General features: G+C 40.1%; 1 protein-coding gene across 8 annotated transcripts in view; it reads left to right on the forward strand.

Annotated features, from left to right (window-relative positions):
- dnm2a (dynamin 2a) overlaps positions 1 to 14,895 on the forward strand; it is a 38,641-nt gene that overhangs the window by 12,070 nt on the left and 11,676 nt on the right. For 2 of the 8 annotated variants that reach the window (XM_021320723.2, XM_021320721.2), the window contains exons 3-15: positions 193 to 342; positions 476 to 679; positions 1,492 to 1,590; positions 1,679 to 1,839; positions 1,922 to 2,064; positions 3,186 to 3,321; positions 3,413 to 3,480; positions 3,947 to 4,085; positions 5,951 to 6,037; positions 8,697 to 8,767; positions 9,526 to 9,579; positions 11,128 to 11,179; positions 12,089 to 12,100. In XM_021320723.2, coding sequence (XP_021176398.2) covers positions 193 to 342; positions 476 to 679; positions 1,492 to 1,590; positions 1,679 to 1,839; positions 1,922 to 2,064; positions 3,186 to 3,321; positions 3,413 to 3,480; positions 3,947 to 4,085; positions 5,951 to 6,037; positions 8,697 to 8,767; positions 9,526 to 9,579; positions 11,128 to 11,179; positions 12,089 to 12,100 — 1,376 coding nt within the window. Of the gene's footprint in view, positions 1 to 192; positions 343 to 475; positions 680 to 1,491; positions 1,591 to 1,678; positions 1,840 to 1,921; positions 2,065 to 3,185; positions 3,322 to 3,412; positions 3,481 to 3,946; positions 4,086 to 4,666; positions 4,806 to 5,950; positions 6,038 to 8,696; positions 8,768 to 9,525; positions 9,580 to 11,127; positions 11,180 to 12,088; positions 12,101 to 14,895 lie in introns of all 8 variants that reach the window. The other 6 variants (XM_036129076.1, XM_021320722.2, XM_012870985.3 and 3 more) reach the window with 6 other exon arrangements.

Consider the following 14,895-nt stretch of genomic DNA (forward strand, 5'->3'; position numbering starts at 1 on the left):
ATCCCAATTTTCTTTCATCACTGCCCGGCACGTGGCCTCTCTTTCCGTGTGCCTCCAGCTAGGCGCAGTATTTGCTACTTTCATGTCTCAAATTAAATTTTCTCATTCTCTTCGATGCTCTTTCTTCTGTATTTCCTTCTCCTTATTCTACTGCCAACCTCTAACATGCTTATTTCTACCCTTTTGTTACAGAATATGCTGAATTCCTGCACTGCAAAGGAAAGAAGTTTGTGGATTTTGATGAAGTACGAGCAGAAATTGAGGCAGAAACGGACAGGATCACAGGGTCCAATAAAGGCATTTCTCCCGTCCCTATTAACCTGAGGGTCTACTCTCCAAATGGTAACAGACATTGTTGCAATTAATACACACATTTGTGATCAAGAAACATGAGCGTTTGCTTCAGCAGGCTAAACGGCAAGGGGGGGAAAAAGGAAATTTACGTATTTTCTTCTTGTTCTTTCTTGTGTGACAGTCTTGAACCTGACCCTGATCGACCTCCCGGGTATGACTAAGGTCGCCGTTGGAGATCAGCCGCCAGACATCGAGCACCAAATCAGAGACATGCTGATGCAGTTCATCACCAAGGAGAGCTGTCTGATCCTGGCAGTCACCCCCGCTAACATGGATCTGGCTAACTCCGATGCTTTGAAGATATCCAAAGAGGTGGACCCACAAGGTAAAACATGTCGTATTTAAGAAGCTTAACAGAGAAGCTTCATACCTGCAGTATAGTCTTACACTTACCCCTGCCTGATGCTGTGCATTTCCCATTTAAACCATTACAGCTGTCAGTAGGGGTGTGCAAAATAATCGTCATGACGATGCATAGTGATTCTAATTTACATCTACTGCATCGATTCTTGACGCCAAGTATTGATTATTAATTTAAAAAAATTAATAAATAAAATTGCATGAATGGTTGGCGAACATCAGCCAAAAACAAGTGGAATACAACTTCATTGGTTTAAAGGACCACTGAGGCCATGTAAACGTCACTGATTATCCTTATTTTGTTATTTTAAGTTTTATATATCCTAGGCACTTTTTGTCAGTGTGTCCACTCCAGTAATATTAATATTTGTGTCCAGTAACAGTAATCGTTTTAAAGGAAATACCTCCAAATGTAATTCAATAAATGCAGCTATGTATGAATTCAGTTGCTTTCAGTTATGTATCAATTGAAGACACTATCCAGATCATACACAGCCAGTCAGCCACTGGTAACGGCTGTATTTTTTTCTAACAGTGTTCAGTGAAAATATCGCAATGCATCGCGATACATTGCAATACTTCAAGTATCATGATGCATTGTGATAGAATCGGATCATGGCATGTGAATCGTGATTCGAATCGAATCGTGACTTCTTTGGCAATACCCACCCCTAGCTGTCAGCGTGTATCTGTCTTCCATCTCTTCTCCTAAATTTGCTTGATGAGAAGTAAAACACGTTTGAACTGAAGCGGGCCGCTCTTCATAAATACTTGCAGGTCTTCGTACAATCGGTGTCATAACGAAACTGGACCTCATGGACGAAGGCACAGACGCAAAGGATATCCTGGAAAATAAACTGCTTCCACTGAGGAGGGGTGAGTGTTGTGTGGCACGCACCTACAGACTTATTTGCCCTAAACATGTACAAGTTGTGTCTCTAATTGTTCCCGGTTGTGTGTTTAGGTTACATTGGCGTGGTGAACCGGAGTCAAAAAGACATCGATGGGAAAAAAGACATCCGTGCTGCTTTAGCTGCAGAGAGAAAGTTCTTCCTGTCCCACCCTAGCTATCGGCACATGGCAGACCGTATGGGCACCCCGCATTTGCAAAAGGCTCTCAATCAGGTCTGCGTTCTCCGGTCTTGGCTCTGACACGGCCTCCTTCCCTATCCATGTTGTTATAACGCCATGACTACGTGTCTTGCAGCAACTGACCAATCACATCAGGGACACGCTGCCAGGGCTGCGCAGTAAGCTGCAGAGTCAGCTTCTCTCTCTGGAGAAGGAGGTGGAAGAGTACAAGAATTTCCGTCCTGATGATCCGACTCGCAAGACAAAGGCATTGTTGCAGTGGGTGCAGTTTTAAATGTTTATGCATAGAGATGTATGTTATATGATAGATTTACAGTTTAGAGCCTCCGACATTGGCACAATAAATGTTTAATAGTAGGTGCAAAGCAAGCAACCGTATTCTAAATTAAGAATTGTTTTGCTATGGATTTTTAGGCTGTAGCATAAAATCCCAGTAAGCAAGCTTGTTACCAGTTAGCGCCTATTGGGCTGCATGCTTATGGTGTGTTCACACCAAATGTGTTTTTGAGCCTTGCGTCCAGCGCCTCTACACGAACGATCTGAGCAAAGTGCGAACAGACTGGTCTGACGTGTCTTGAGAGGAGCTACCCTGTTCTTTTCATCAAATGCGGGGAAATATTTACAGTGTTAACGTTTGATTACTTACCCGAGATCCCGACCTCCTCACTAATCCTCCTCTAGGTAAGGTCCTTTGTCTCTGTAGTGGGAGCTCGAAACGATCATAGATAGTAGGAGGGGCACAAACGGCAACGATGAAGTTGTCCTCCATTGTCGACCTCCCAGCTTTTTCACGGTCCTTCCGTCCCGTTGGGAAATCCGTCACTACGTCACAAAGAGGGTTCTGTCTGAAAAGTTCAGATCATCCAACTTTATCTGCCGCTTCGGAAGCTCAGATACTTGAAAGCTCAAAACACGCCTCAGGACCTCTCACCGCTCCTAGAGACGCGTACACCGTAGAATGCGCGTGTAAACCAGATAGATAGATAGATAGATATCCTTATTGTCATTTTGTATGCACAAAGTGCGTACAGAACGAAATTTTGTTTGCATACAGCTTGAAAAGAATCACTCGAGAAATCACTCTAAAAATCACAGTATTTTTCAGGATAAAGATGCAGCAGCGATTTATGTAAACAATTGAGATGAAAAACAATGTAACAGATGCCCCTGACACTTAACACATGTTTGGGTTTGAATACGTCATTAGGCGTCTTTTATTTTAGATTAACTGAAAAATGGGAAGAAATTGACCGAACATCACTCCGTGACTCCAAATTGATCCAGTTTCCTCTATATTAAAGATGTTAGCATATGTCTCATCTCAAATGCAGAAAGCGAGATGACTCCCAAACCTCTTGTCTCTTGTGTAATACTTAAAGGATGGTTCAGCAGTTCGGCGTTGACTTTGAAAAATGCATCGAGGGATCTGGGGACCAGGTGGACACCAACGAGCTCTCAGGTGGTGCCAGGATCAACCGACTCTTCCATGAGCGCTTCCCTTTCGAGCTCGTCAAGGTGAAGGATTTTTTTATATTAACGTTCTTAGAGTTAAAAAATGTACCTGTAAGGTGTGCTAAGGGTTTCTGTTGTCTTACCTGTTCTTCAGCTTGTGTTTGATGAGAAAGAACTGAGGAGGGAAATCAGTCACGCAATCAAAAATGTCCATGGTGTCAGGCAAGTACAGTCCGGCTTTAAAAAAAAATGTCTTTAGGTAACACTAAATATATTCGGCACTGAATAATGTTGTTGTTCCTTTGTCAGCGCTATAATTCAAGCCTAGGCATTACAGACTAGCAGTAAAGTGAAAGTGATGTATTCAGAAAGTGTCACCTGTGCGATGTGAATTATATTTTCCATTCTGCTGTTTCACGGTGACTGTCTCTCAGAAACACCACCCACTTCTTTTCTGTTTGTGTCTAGAAGAGTCAATTCATCATGTTATGTAATGTTTGTATTATGTGCCGTTGTATGTGTTACATTCACTGTTTGTCTCACTTTAGCACTTCATATCTCCTCATCTATGTTGTCTCCGTCTTAGTCTTGTTTTTGTACATTTTATATATATATTTTTTTTGCTCTTCGGTCTGTTAACTGTTCCATGTGTCGGCCTCTGTGCCTCTGTCTCTCTGTGCATCCTCAGAACGGGCCTGTTCACCCCAGACCTGGCGTTTGAGGCCATCGTGAAAAAGCAGATTGTTAAGCTGAAAACGCCTTGTCTCAAATGTATCGATCTGGTCATTCAAGAGCTCATCAACACAGTCAGGCAGTGCACCAACAAGGTACTGCGAGTGTCCAGCATCTCCCGACTCGGCCAAGACTCAGAGCAGGGGACAACCACGGCTGTAGCAGAGGGCGTGCCGGCACAGATCATTGGCTGTAGCGTCTAGAAAAGCTTTTTTTAATGGTTCAATTGAGGAAGGTCTGATGCAATCTGCCCTCTGCCAGCCTGGCCCTGACAGCTCTGAGTTCAGGCGGTGTTGTCGTGTTGTGGAGTGTTGTGACGATTGACGTGTTGTCTTGGTTAAGAGATGTTCCCAGGACCGAAAATCTCCGGACAAGCTGCACGTCTCACAGCTCACTGCATGTAGTCAGCAGGGTGCAATGTCTTCCTTTACCACACCAAGCTTAGATGGAAGCCCCTCATTAGGGAAGAGAATGTGAACAACCTGCGGCTTGTCCTCCACCGTTTGACTTTTTTTGCTAAACGACTAGAAAATGACTAATTGAACAAACACTTCCTGTCTTATTCCTGTCTTATTCCTCTGTCTTTCCAAATTCCCCCCTTTCTTTTATTTCCACCTTAACCCCCTCTCTCTCTACGTTCACGATGAATTGCAAAACTAACCCTATGACCTTTCAGAACGGGGCTCTTCACCCCTGACCTGGCTTTCGAGACGATTGTCAAAAAGCAGATCCGCAAACTCAAAGAGCCCAGCCTCAAATGTGTGGATCTTGTGGTGACTGAAGTCACTGCTCTCATCATGAAGTGTGCCAATAAGGTAACCAGGGATGCATATGCCAATATAATGCCAAGATGGGAGAAGAGATAAATTATTTTTTTTTGTCTATTGCTGTCATCAAAGTCCAGTTTACATCCACTGCTGATCATTGCTTTCAACGTCTGCATCGCCTTCTTTCTCCACTTTGTTGTTGCAGTGACACTGAATATACATTTTTTTTTCATGTAAATTGTGGGTAAAATTTTAAGCCCAGCTTAAGATTTTCGCAAACCAGCTCATGTTTTTTCTTCTTTTTTTTTTTTTTTTTTTTTTACCTCATCAGCTATTCTGATGTATTTTTACCCACTCCGCTTCCTTTTTGCCCTTCCTGTTTAAGAAGCCACCAACTTGGTCCAGCGCTGAGAGCTTGTTGACCCACACGGCAGATTGACACACTATCGGCTGAACTGGAGAGAAATTGAACTGATAAGAGGGGTTAAAAAGGAATGATACTTGTAGAACATCCACTCTGTGGGCTCCTAGTAGAAGCGTTTCATTTTTAACAGTGCACCACAGCCATCTTGTGGACACATGAGGGCAGTGCACAGTGAGAAATGCTCTATGATGCATAGTTAGCCAAACGTACCTCTTCCCTGCCTTTTGGGTTTCCTCCGCCTCACCCCTGACTATCCTCTATCATCCAGTCTTCACTAACATTTTATTTCAAATCTGTACCATCAGTTAAGGATGACAGTTTAAAACTTTATTGGAATATCTACAGTTTGCACATTTTAGAGTCGTTTTACTAATGTATGATTTATATTAGACAATGGATTGGATAACATGAATTAAACATAATTTCGGTCATCTTTGACTGCTGGTACATGGCCTCTAACCCTAATAATCACCATGTATTGAAAATGTGTGTGTGTGTGTGTGTGTGTGCGCGCGTGTGCGTGTTGGAATCGTAGTTGCCTGCATTTGTGTGGCACCTGAAATGTCACTTGACCATGTTTTTACTCTTTTCTTTGTTTCCTACTTATTTTCACTTCTCACTCCTGTTTTTCTCTGATACTTGTTGGTAAGTCCTATTAAGGTCAAGCTTACATGTAAGTGTGTGTGTGTGTGTGTGTGTGTGCGTGTGCGTGCGTGCGTGTGTTTTTCCTGTGTTAAATGCTGCAGTTACATGTCGTGTTGCCTTGCAGCTCAACTCCTACCCAAGACTGAGAGAGGAAACCGAGAGGATTGTCACCACCCACGTAAGAGAGCGAGAAGGGAAGACCAAGGATCAGGTGCGTTGCTAGGCTATTAATTAAATCATCCAGTGGCTCGTTGATCATTTTGATCAGTTCATTGTGTTGCCCTAGGGCAATTTGAGATTTTACAGGACCTGGTCTTATTCCCCATTCTTACAATTGGCCTTCTGAACCACAGCTCTAAAAACCCGTTTTCTGAAGTTAAATAAAGAAAATTGGGATTTACAATGACACAACTTTGCACTGCAGAAACAGACAATAAGCCTCTCCCTTTATAAAGGCTCACCTGAACAATCATAAAACTGAGCTGCTACTAAAAGTTTAAAAATCTAGTAGGATGGAAAACGCATAAGAGGAACAGCATCAAATGACCCGCTTTAGTCAAAAAGGCAAATTGGTTGCGTGAACATGTCTCCAAAGGCTCCTGTCTGCAGCAGTGAAGTACTAAACCCGACAGGCAGCATAAGCTAACGTTCGCAAATTACCGATAGCCGCGTTACTTTGTCGATCTGAGCTACCCAGTCATGCTGTGTTTCCCCACCAACTCTGCGACAGCTCTGTTCGACTGCAGGTATGAACTGATGCAGTTCGTCCACCTTTGAAAGTCCGACGGATCGCTCTGCTAGTGCCCTGCTACATTATTTTCCTATAGAGCTGGTAAAACCTTTGATTTGCATCTAATTAAGAGGACTTTAAATTGTACACTGCAAAAAAAATAAGTAAAATGTTCCCTAAAGTTAGTGTATTTATCCTTGATTTGAGCAAGTAAATACAATTATCTGCCAATGGAATGAGTATTTTGACCCTTAATATAAGATAATTAGACATTCTGCACTTGAAATAAGATGGTTGAGATGAATTGTTCCTATTTTAAATGCAAAATTCTTATTCCATTGGCAAATCATCTTATTTACCTGCTCAAATCAAGGACAAATACTAAAATTTTAAGAAAATTTGACTTATTTCTAGTTCTGTTTTTGCAGTGTAGGACAAATATGACGGAACATTTTACTGGTTTTAAAAAAAAAAAAGTTGGGAAAGCTTGAAACCCATAGCCCATAGCTATTCAGCTCTATATTTAGTTAGCAAACTTTATTACACATTAGCAGGCCTTAAGCCGTTCCTGTTCAGAAGCTGCTTTGAGCTGCAACATGATTTAAATTAACAAAAGATACCATTTTACAGAAAAACACTCAAACTGTATGAATAAAAGACCTTAAATGTTACAGGGATATATTAAGAGATTGCTCTTGTTTCATCTATATTTTTTTATTCCTTCTGTGAAATTTCTCTAAATTTAGTAGTCTAGTTGTTGTTTTTTTTTTTTTTTTTTGGTGAATGCCGATAATAAAACTCGGTCCTAGCATTCATTTTAAATGGACTATATTTTTTTTTTTCCAATGAGCTCCAGCATAAAAACCTTTGTTCTTGTAAAGGCTCCTTGTGGTTAGAATAAGTGGTTTAATGTTTATCTCTGTAAATAAAATGCATAGAAAGGGCATATTCTAATGTCACATAGACGATGAGATGAAACATAAGGTGAAATCATTTACTGACATCCAAATAGCTTCTGTTAGCTGTTATGAGTCATCAGCTTCTCAATTAGCCGATCATCCAGTGGCAATCTGAGCAGGAAAAAAACTCGACTCTCAACCTTTCCGGCATCACTTAGGTTCCATTTCTGCATTCATCAGTGGATGAGCTATGAACAAGACTGTAGTCCTGCTCATCTAGGGCCAGAGGCCTTGTCCGCCTGCAGCTATTTACAAATAATTATCTGTCATTACTTTACTTTCTGTCCTGTTTTGCCTCAGCAAGCTAAAGCTGACCAGCAGGGGACATTTGAAAGATGAAATATGTTCTGCTTAGTGCATATTAGCGACAGCAAATTGGATGCAACTGCACTTAGTATTAAATGTGTTTGATTACAGGAAAAGTACTCGAGGAGCTTTTTGTACTTGTTTCCATCCTGTGAGTGTAAAATCAAGAATTAAATCTGGTTGCAAAATGCCTGCATTGTTCATTCTTTCAGTTTTTTTTATGAAGATCTAAAGAGTCGAGCAAGGTTTTGGGAGATTATCTTTTGTTAAAATGAGTAACCAACTGCTCAACAAATATCTTTTTCCATCTTCCACGTTTATTTACTCATAGTTATCCTGTGATTAGTCAGAGAAGCACATCTTTTCAGGTCTGTATTTGTGCTTCTCTGACCATATTTGGCACCATTGCCCCGACGCCAACACAAGAAAGATCTTAGGTAAATCTACCTGCAGCAGTCTGAATATTTGGAATAAGAGAAAACTGCCCTTTTTTTACACAATGGTTTGAGCACTTTTTGGGTATCGTGTAATTCATCTTAAAGATATAAATAAAGTGATTTTGGAAAATCTTACAGTACTAACGCCACAAGCAGGGATCTAAAACTGCTGTCGGTCAGGAGCTTGATAAATTGCAGGGTTTATAAACAGAAACCTTTTGAGTAATATGGTTTTCTCAGCTCAACCTCAGTGCTGCTGCTCGCAGCCCTGATATCGCCTCTTTTACAGGCTGAATAACAGTCGATCTGTGTAATCTAAGCAGGTGTGTGATTTCAGATGTGAGACTTTTTTTTTTTTTTTTCACTTACTAATTTGGGTGACGTCTTGGTATGGTTAAAGTAAGTCATCTCCATCCTCAACTAATTTCTCTGTTTTAGGTCCTGCTGCTGATTGATATTGAGCTGTCCTACATCAACACCAACCATGAAGACTTTATAGGCTTTGCTAAGTATGTAACCGTCCTTCCCATTATCGCTCTGTTGTACAGCTCAGTGCTATTACCCCAGTCTTTCTACATAATGTTTATGCTGCATTTCCTCTGTATTTGTGTGATTGAGTGATTCATCTAAATGTCTCCTATAATTAGATACATGTTGAAAAGCTGTGGTACATTCCTGCTGTTTAGCATGTCACTCAGTGATGCTGCCATATCAGAGCATGTCTCTCCCTGTGTGAGAGATGGATGCCACACAAATCAAGATTGCCCCTTTGATCAAACTCACCCCATGCACGAACCCCCCCCCACCCCCCACCACCACCAAAAAAAAAAAAAAAAAGGTCAGACGTGTGTGTTTGCTTGGGGAAAAAACATGTTATTATTTGCAGCATGCTGATTTTATAAAGCATGCTTGTTGTACCCAAGGAAAGAGCAGTTCTCATGATTTTTATCTGTCGCTGCTTTGCTCTGGAAACTAATTTGCACACAGCAAAGTTTTCAGGTTTTCTGTGGTGTATCTCAAAGCCATCTAGAGTTTGCGGGTGGTTTCATGTGCTTCCTAGTGCGGCAGTAACAGTAATTCATAGCGGAGTAGAGCTCCTCGGTGTGGATTTTTTTTGTTTTTGTTTTTTGACAGTAACAGAAAAAAAAAGTCCCTTTGGGAGCATGTGTCAGGGTTTATGTTTTGCCTCTGCATGGCAAAGGAATTGACATATCCCCCTGAAAGGTCAGCAAGAGCGGTTTAATGGTTCTCATGACGTCACTTTCAGTCTTGACTACAGAAGGCTGGATGATGGTAGCTCCCCAGGGTACGGCAACAACAGGTGGGCAAACGGGAAAGATTGAGGGTTTTGTTTGTAATACAAGTGCATGCCATCAAAGAATGTCATTGAAAAGTTAATTTATTTCAGATTCATTACATAAACGTATAGGTTTATTACACAAAAATGACATTATTATGTAAGGGCAATGGCAATTAGATGACCTTGTTCTTGCATAAGTTTTTAATACAGAAATGTCAACTTAATGAAACTTATACCTCATGGTTCTACACACTATATGCACTCAGGACATGATCGAGGCTCCTTTGGCATGAATTGGATAAATACCCAGATAAATGCAGTGTGGCATGGATGAGATCAACCAGTGGTTCTTCTGAGGTGTTAAGGAAGCTCAGGTTGTTTTTTAATAGCGGCCTTCAGATATGGATATCTATGGATATCGCAAAGGTTCTCCATGGGGGTCAGGTCAGTTTGATTGGCTAATCAAGCGCAATGATACCCTGGTCATCAGGTATTAGTACTTTTGGCAGTGTCAGCTGGGGCCAAGTCCAGCTGGAAAATGAAATCAGCATCTCCAAAAAGCCTGTCAGAAGAAGTAATTATACAGCGCTATAAAACCTCCTGGTAGAACACTGCTGACTTTGTACTTGATACAACACAGTTGACCAAAACTTCCACATCACTGACTGTGGATGCCTCACACCGGACCGCAAGGCGACTTTGGTTCTGTATCCGTCACTTTTCCTCCAGACTCTGGGCCTTGAATTTCCAAATGAAATGGTAAAACTTACTATTTCTGACAGTTGGACCACTGTGTACAGAGTACAGCGATCGTCTCCAGGCTCTTGAAGCACTGAATCCATCTACAGTCCACACCCTGTGAATCTCCCTCAAGCTCAATAATGGGCTTTAATTTACAATCCTCTTAAGGCTGCAGTTATCCCTGTTGCTTGTGCATCTTTTTCTACCACACTTCTTCCTTCCACTCAACTTTCACTTTCTGTATTCTTGTATACGACACTCTGAACACTAAGCGACTTCAGCTAAGACCTTTTGTGGCTTTCCCGCGTGTGGAGTGTCAGCTATGTCTGGTTGAAAACTGTCCAGCTGACTGTGATCTTTTTCTTAAACACAATATTTTTATATTAAACAAATGTTACATAATATTCAAAGTTTCTGAGAAACAAAAATGTAGGTTTTCTTTAGGTATAAGCCATAATCGTCAGAATGAACAGAAATGAATGCTTGAAATATATCACTCTGTAATGAATCTATTCAGGCTTCATTTTTTAACTGAGTAATTGAAATCTGTGAACTTTTCAATGATGTTGCTCCAACATTTACAGTCTTTAAAAATGATCTTTAACGTTGTGTTTTTGTAGTGATGTAATAAATTCACACATATCTAAAATCTGAAAACCGACTTCCTTTTAAGCCTGTGAGACGGGAGAATAAAAACAGGAAGTGGCCACAATGTTATTAAAAAAAGTCATCCATGTGCATCGTGTGTCATCCTTATGTGTAGAAACTATACAAATGTTTCCATTCGGTTCTTGTTATTTATTATCCGTCTTCCTTTGTGTGTGGCAGTGCTCAGCAGAGGAACATTGCTACAAACAAGAAGCGGGCAGTACCCAACCAGGTATGCTTTGTCACTTAAGTATCTCCTTTTCCCCCCAGTGCCAGGAGATGCCTCCCGTTATATCGCTCGATTAATCAAGTTGTCAACAAATCTCAGCCGACAATCAATTTCTTCCTCTGGAAATATTACTGCCCAGTCTTTCGTAGTCCTTAAGTTTATCTATTCAACGTTTTAAATCTGTTTTTTTTTCTCCTTAAAGCTTTATTATGATGGTTTTATAACAGTATGTTGATCTGAAACTGAACCAACCCTTTTCTGACGATGACGGTTTCAACGGAGAGCTGTGTTAGTGATTTATTAGGAAGACCCCGTTCCCTGCTTTCTGACACAAGCTTATCTCTTCAGGATCGTCATTAATTTTCTGCATGTGATCTGGGCATGTTGTAATAGCGCAACAATAATTAATCACTGAATTATTTTGATTGTTTTGGCTTCCTATTAACTCCCAAGCGTTTTTGTTTTTTTTTGTGCTCATTAAAATTTAAGATGTGCATGGATATCGCAACAATCATTTGAGCGAAAAATGTGACATAACCAAATTGTATTTTTAAATTGTATTTTTAATTGCATGTAATTGTTTTGCTCTGTCTCTCTTTCTCTCTGCCTTGCTCTTTTTTTCTTCCTCCTTCTCTTCCTGTCCTGTTTTCATCCTTTTTTTTTCTACGTGCCTCTTGGATTTCCTGTTTTCTCCTTTCTTACTCCCTCAAAAAAAACTTTTTCCACCTTTCCACCGTTCTTAATTTTTCATTTGCTTCCACTTCTTTGTTCTTCATTTCTTCTACCCAATCTACACTGTCCTTCATCTTCGCTTTTTTTTATTTTATTTATTTCCAATGTGTTTTTTTTTTTTGGCTTTGATTTTTGTACTACCCCTCCGCTTTAACCCATCTTCCCTTCCCATTACTGCAGGGTGAGATTCTGGTAAGTACCCCACATTAAACCACACCCTGCCAGGGGCAGCAGGGGTAGGCCATGCAGAAGAACTGAGACCCTGTCAGTAAAGGTCAGCCAGTTCAGATAGCGTTGAACACAAACCCCTCAGAGATACTTGAATTGAATGTTGGCTCCTATGTAAATAAAAGGTGACGCCTTCACTGTAATGAAATGTTTTACCCCTCTGCAGCTTCTCGAGCTAGGCAAGGGCCATGAAGAAAAGGTAGAGTCTTCAGACTTACAAAGGTTTCATCATCTGTAATTCCAACGTTGGCACCAGTAATTTGGACTATCACTAATACTTGACCCACTTAATTCAAGTTCTTTTGAGAAGGCATTAATTGCCAACAATTCTACTAACATTGTGCTAGTGTAAGCTATGAAATAATTTATCTTGCCACCAGAATAAAGTAGTGCGCTACAATCCTGCACTCTCTCTAAGGACAAGAGGGAATGGATGAAGGAGCCTAGCACCTGTAATTGTGAAGGTGTCAGTTGCTCTGTCACTTGGTTTTTACCTCTGCTGCCGCCTCATTCATGGTGATCCAAATGTTTGCCTTGTGAGAACTGTCCTGAAGGTAACTGGGGTATAACAAAAGAAATGGGACCAATCAAATCAGCAGCATATCCTAAAATGATTTGAGAACATTTTCTTCTTATTAATTTTCTTTAACGGGAAAAAAAAATCTATTTTAACAAAATCTAATTCCTGATTTTAATTTTTCCTCATCCATTTAAAAAAAAAAAAAATCCAATCTGGGGACTGGTCTTGGCTTTGTGATGTATGCTAATAACTTAAACCAAAAATCCTTAATGTTTCTCTGATTTGTATCTTATCAAAGCAAACTTCATTTTTATTCACATTGGATATAATGAGTCCACACACCCCTGTCAAAGTACCAGGTTTTTATAATGTGAGAAAATTAGACTAACAAATCATTTAGGAACTTTTTCCACCTTTAACACCACAGATGTATCATTTTACAGCTCAATTGAAAACAATTTGAAATATTTTAGGAGGAATAAGAGTAATTGCACCGTCATACGAGAGCACACAATTAACCAAAATCTTTTTGGATCATTATTTTATTTTATAAAAACACCAAGCCTGTTGGGTAGGAGTATCAGCATTCCTCCAAATCTGTCAGACTGTCTTCTGTTGATGCCCTCTCCCAATTAACCCACACATTTTTCATCAGTCAGCTGCAAGTCTCTTAATATTTATCTGGTGAAGCCATCTTTAGTGGATGAGTGTTTTAGTTCTTGTCAAACTGTAAGATCAAGTTTCTTTTAATCTTCAGCTTTTTAGCAAAAGCTTGAAGGTTTTATGCCAACCTTCAGGTATTTGCAAGCGTTCATAGTTACCGCTACCTTGACTAAGGCCAGGATTCCTGCTGACCCAGAGCATGATGCAGCCACCACCTTGCACTACTCTGGGTATGGTGTTCTTTTAGTGATGTGCAACTCAACACTTGCTTTAACAGACCGCTAACACATCTTCCCACCTGGTTTGGGAAAACTTCAAACGTGTTTTTGCTGAATTTGCTCAGCGTGGGTTTGAATGTGGTGGTTGATTTGGACCCTGTCAGTTATTAATGTGTCCACACTCATGCAGTCCTCTACAAAATTAGTATTTTTCTTTCATTTTTTCCCCCCAGATTATAGAAAGGTGGAATAAAATTTCTTCTGGTCAAATTTTTTCACATCTCAAACATTTAGTATTCTAACGGGGGTTAATGGACCTTTTATATCCACTGTTCATGTCTTATAAACAATTTTTGTTGTCGGTCTCCGATGTCATTTGTCAGCTTTAACTAACCAATAAATTGCTAACATTTATGCAGAACATTTAGAAAATGTAGTATCTTTGACTCCCTCCCATGTCATAAAGCTGACTGTAAAGTTTTGTAGTTTTATAAAGGTCTCGAGTCATTTCCTTGCTAAGGCAAACTACCAAAACCTCTCTCGCCTCCTCTACCGTATTGATATTGGCACATATCGACTAAGTAAAAAGGTTTGTTTTCCCCCCGCCATCTCCATCTCAAGTTCTCTTGTCCATTGACAAGGAATTGTACAAGGGAAGTCTGAAGAAAAGTTTGAAATGTATCTAACACATGATGGCCCCCTTTTTCAACACTTAATTTTTGTTATTGTAGTTGAATTGCATGGGAGTCAATGTAGCAAAACTATGTTAGAAGGGCTTCTATAACAATGCAGCTTTTTTTCTTAACCAATCCGCTGCAGTTAACCTTTTTTTCTCTCTGTCTGTTTGTCTGCTCATAATGTAACTTTAATGTTTAGATTTGTCCTCCTCGATGGACTCGACTAACTTTTGTCGACTTAACTAACTCCTTCGTTCTGAGTGCTTCTAAAGGCGCCTGTTCAGCTTTTTGTCTGTGAAATCAAACGCCTCATGTACATCCTCTCTAACCTCTGATGCCGTCGTCAACCTTTTATGTTTGCCCCAAATTGGGGGCAAGCATTCCCTAGCAAGCAGCTCGCTCTCTTGTTTTAATTACTAATTTTCTGTGAATTAAAAAAGGGACAATCTTGTCATTTCTTTTCAGTAGTTTTGGCCTAGATATTTTTAACATTTAGCTGTTCATTCTAAGATGCACGTCTTCCCATCCTCTAATTACTTTATCCTTTTTGTGGTTCTTTCATCTCAGCCTTTAAGTATCACTAAAATCACAGATTTGAAATACTTAACATTTAGTTTAAAAAGTAAGCAAAAGTAGTATTTAAGCTCACAGGTAAGTACATTTCTCAGTGTTAGTCGAATC

Source organism: Fundulus heteroclitus, unplaced genomic scaffold, assembly GCF_011125445.2.
Source record: "Fundulus heteroclitus isolate FHET01 unplaced genomic scaffold, MU-UCD_Fhet_4.1 scaffold_135, whole genome shotgun sequence".
NCBI classification, from domain to species: domain Eukaryota; kingdom Metazoa; phylum Chordata; class Actinopteri; order Cyprinodontiformes; family Fundulidae; genus Fundulus; species Fundulus heteroclitus.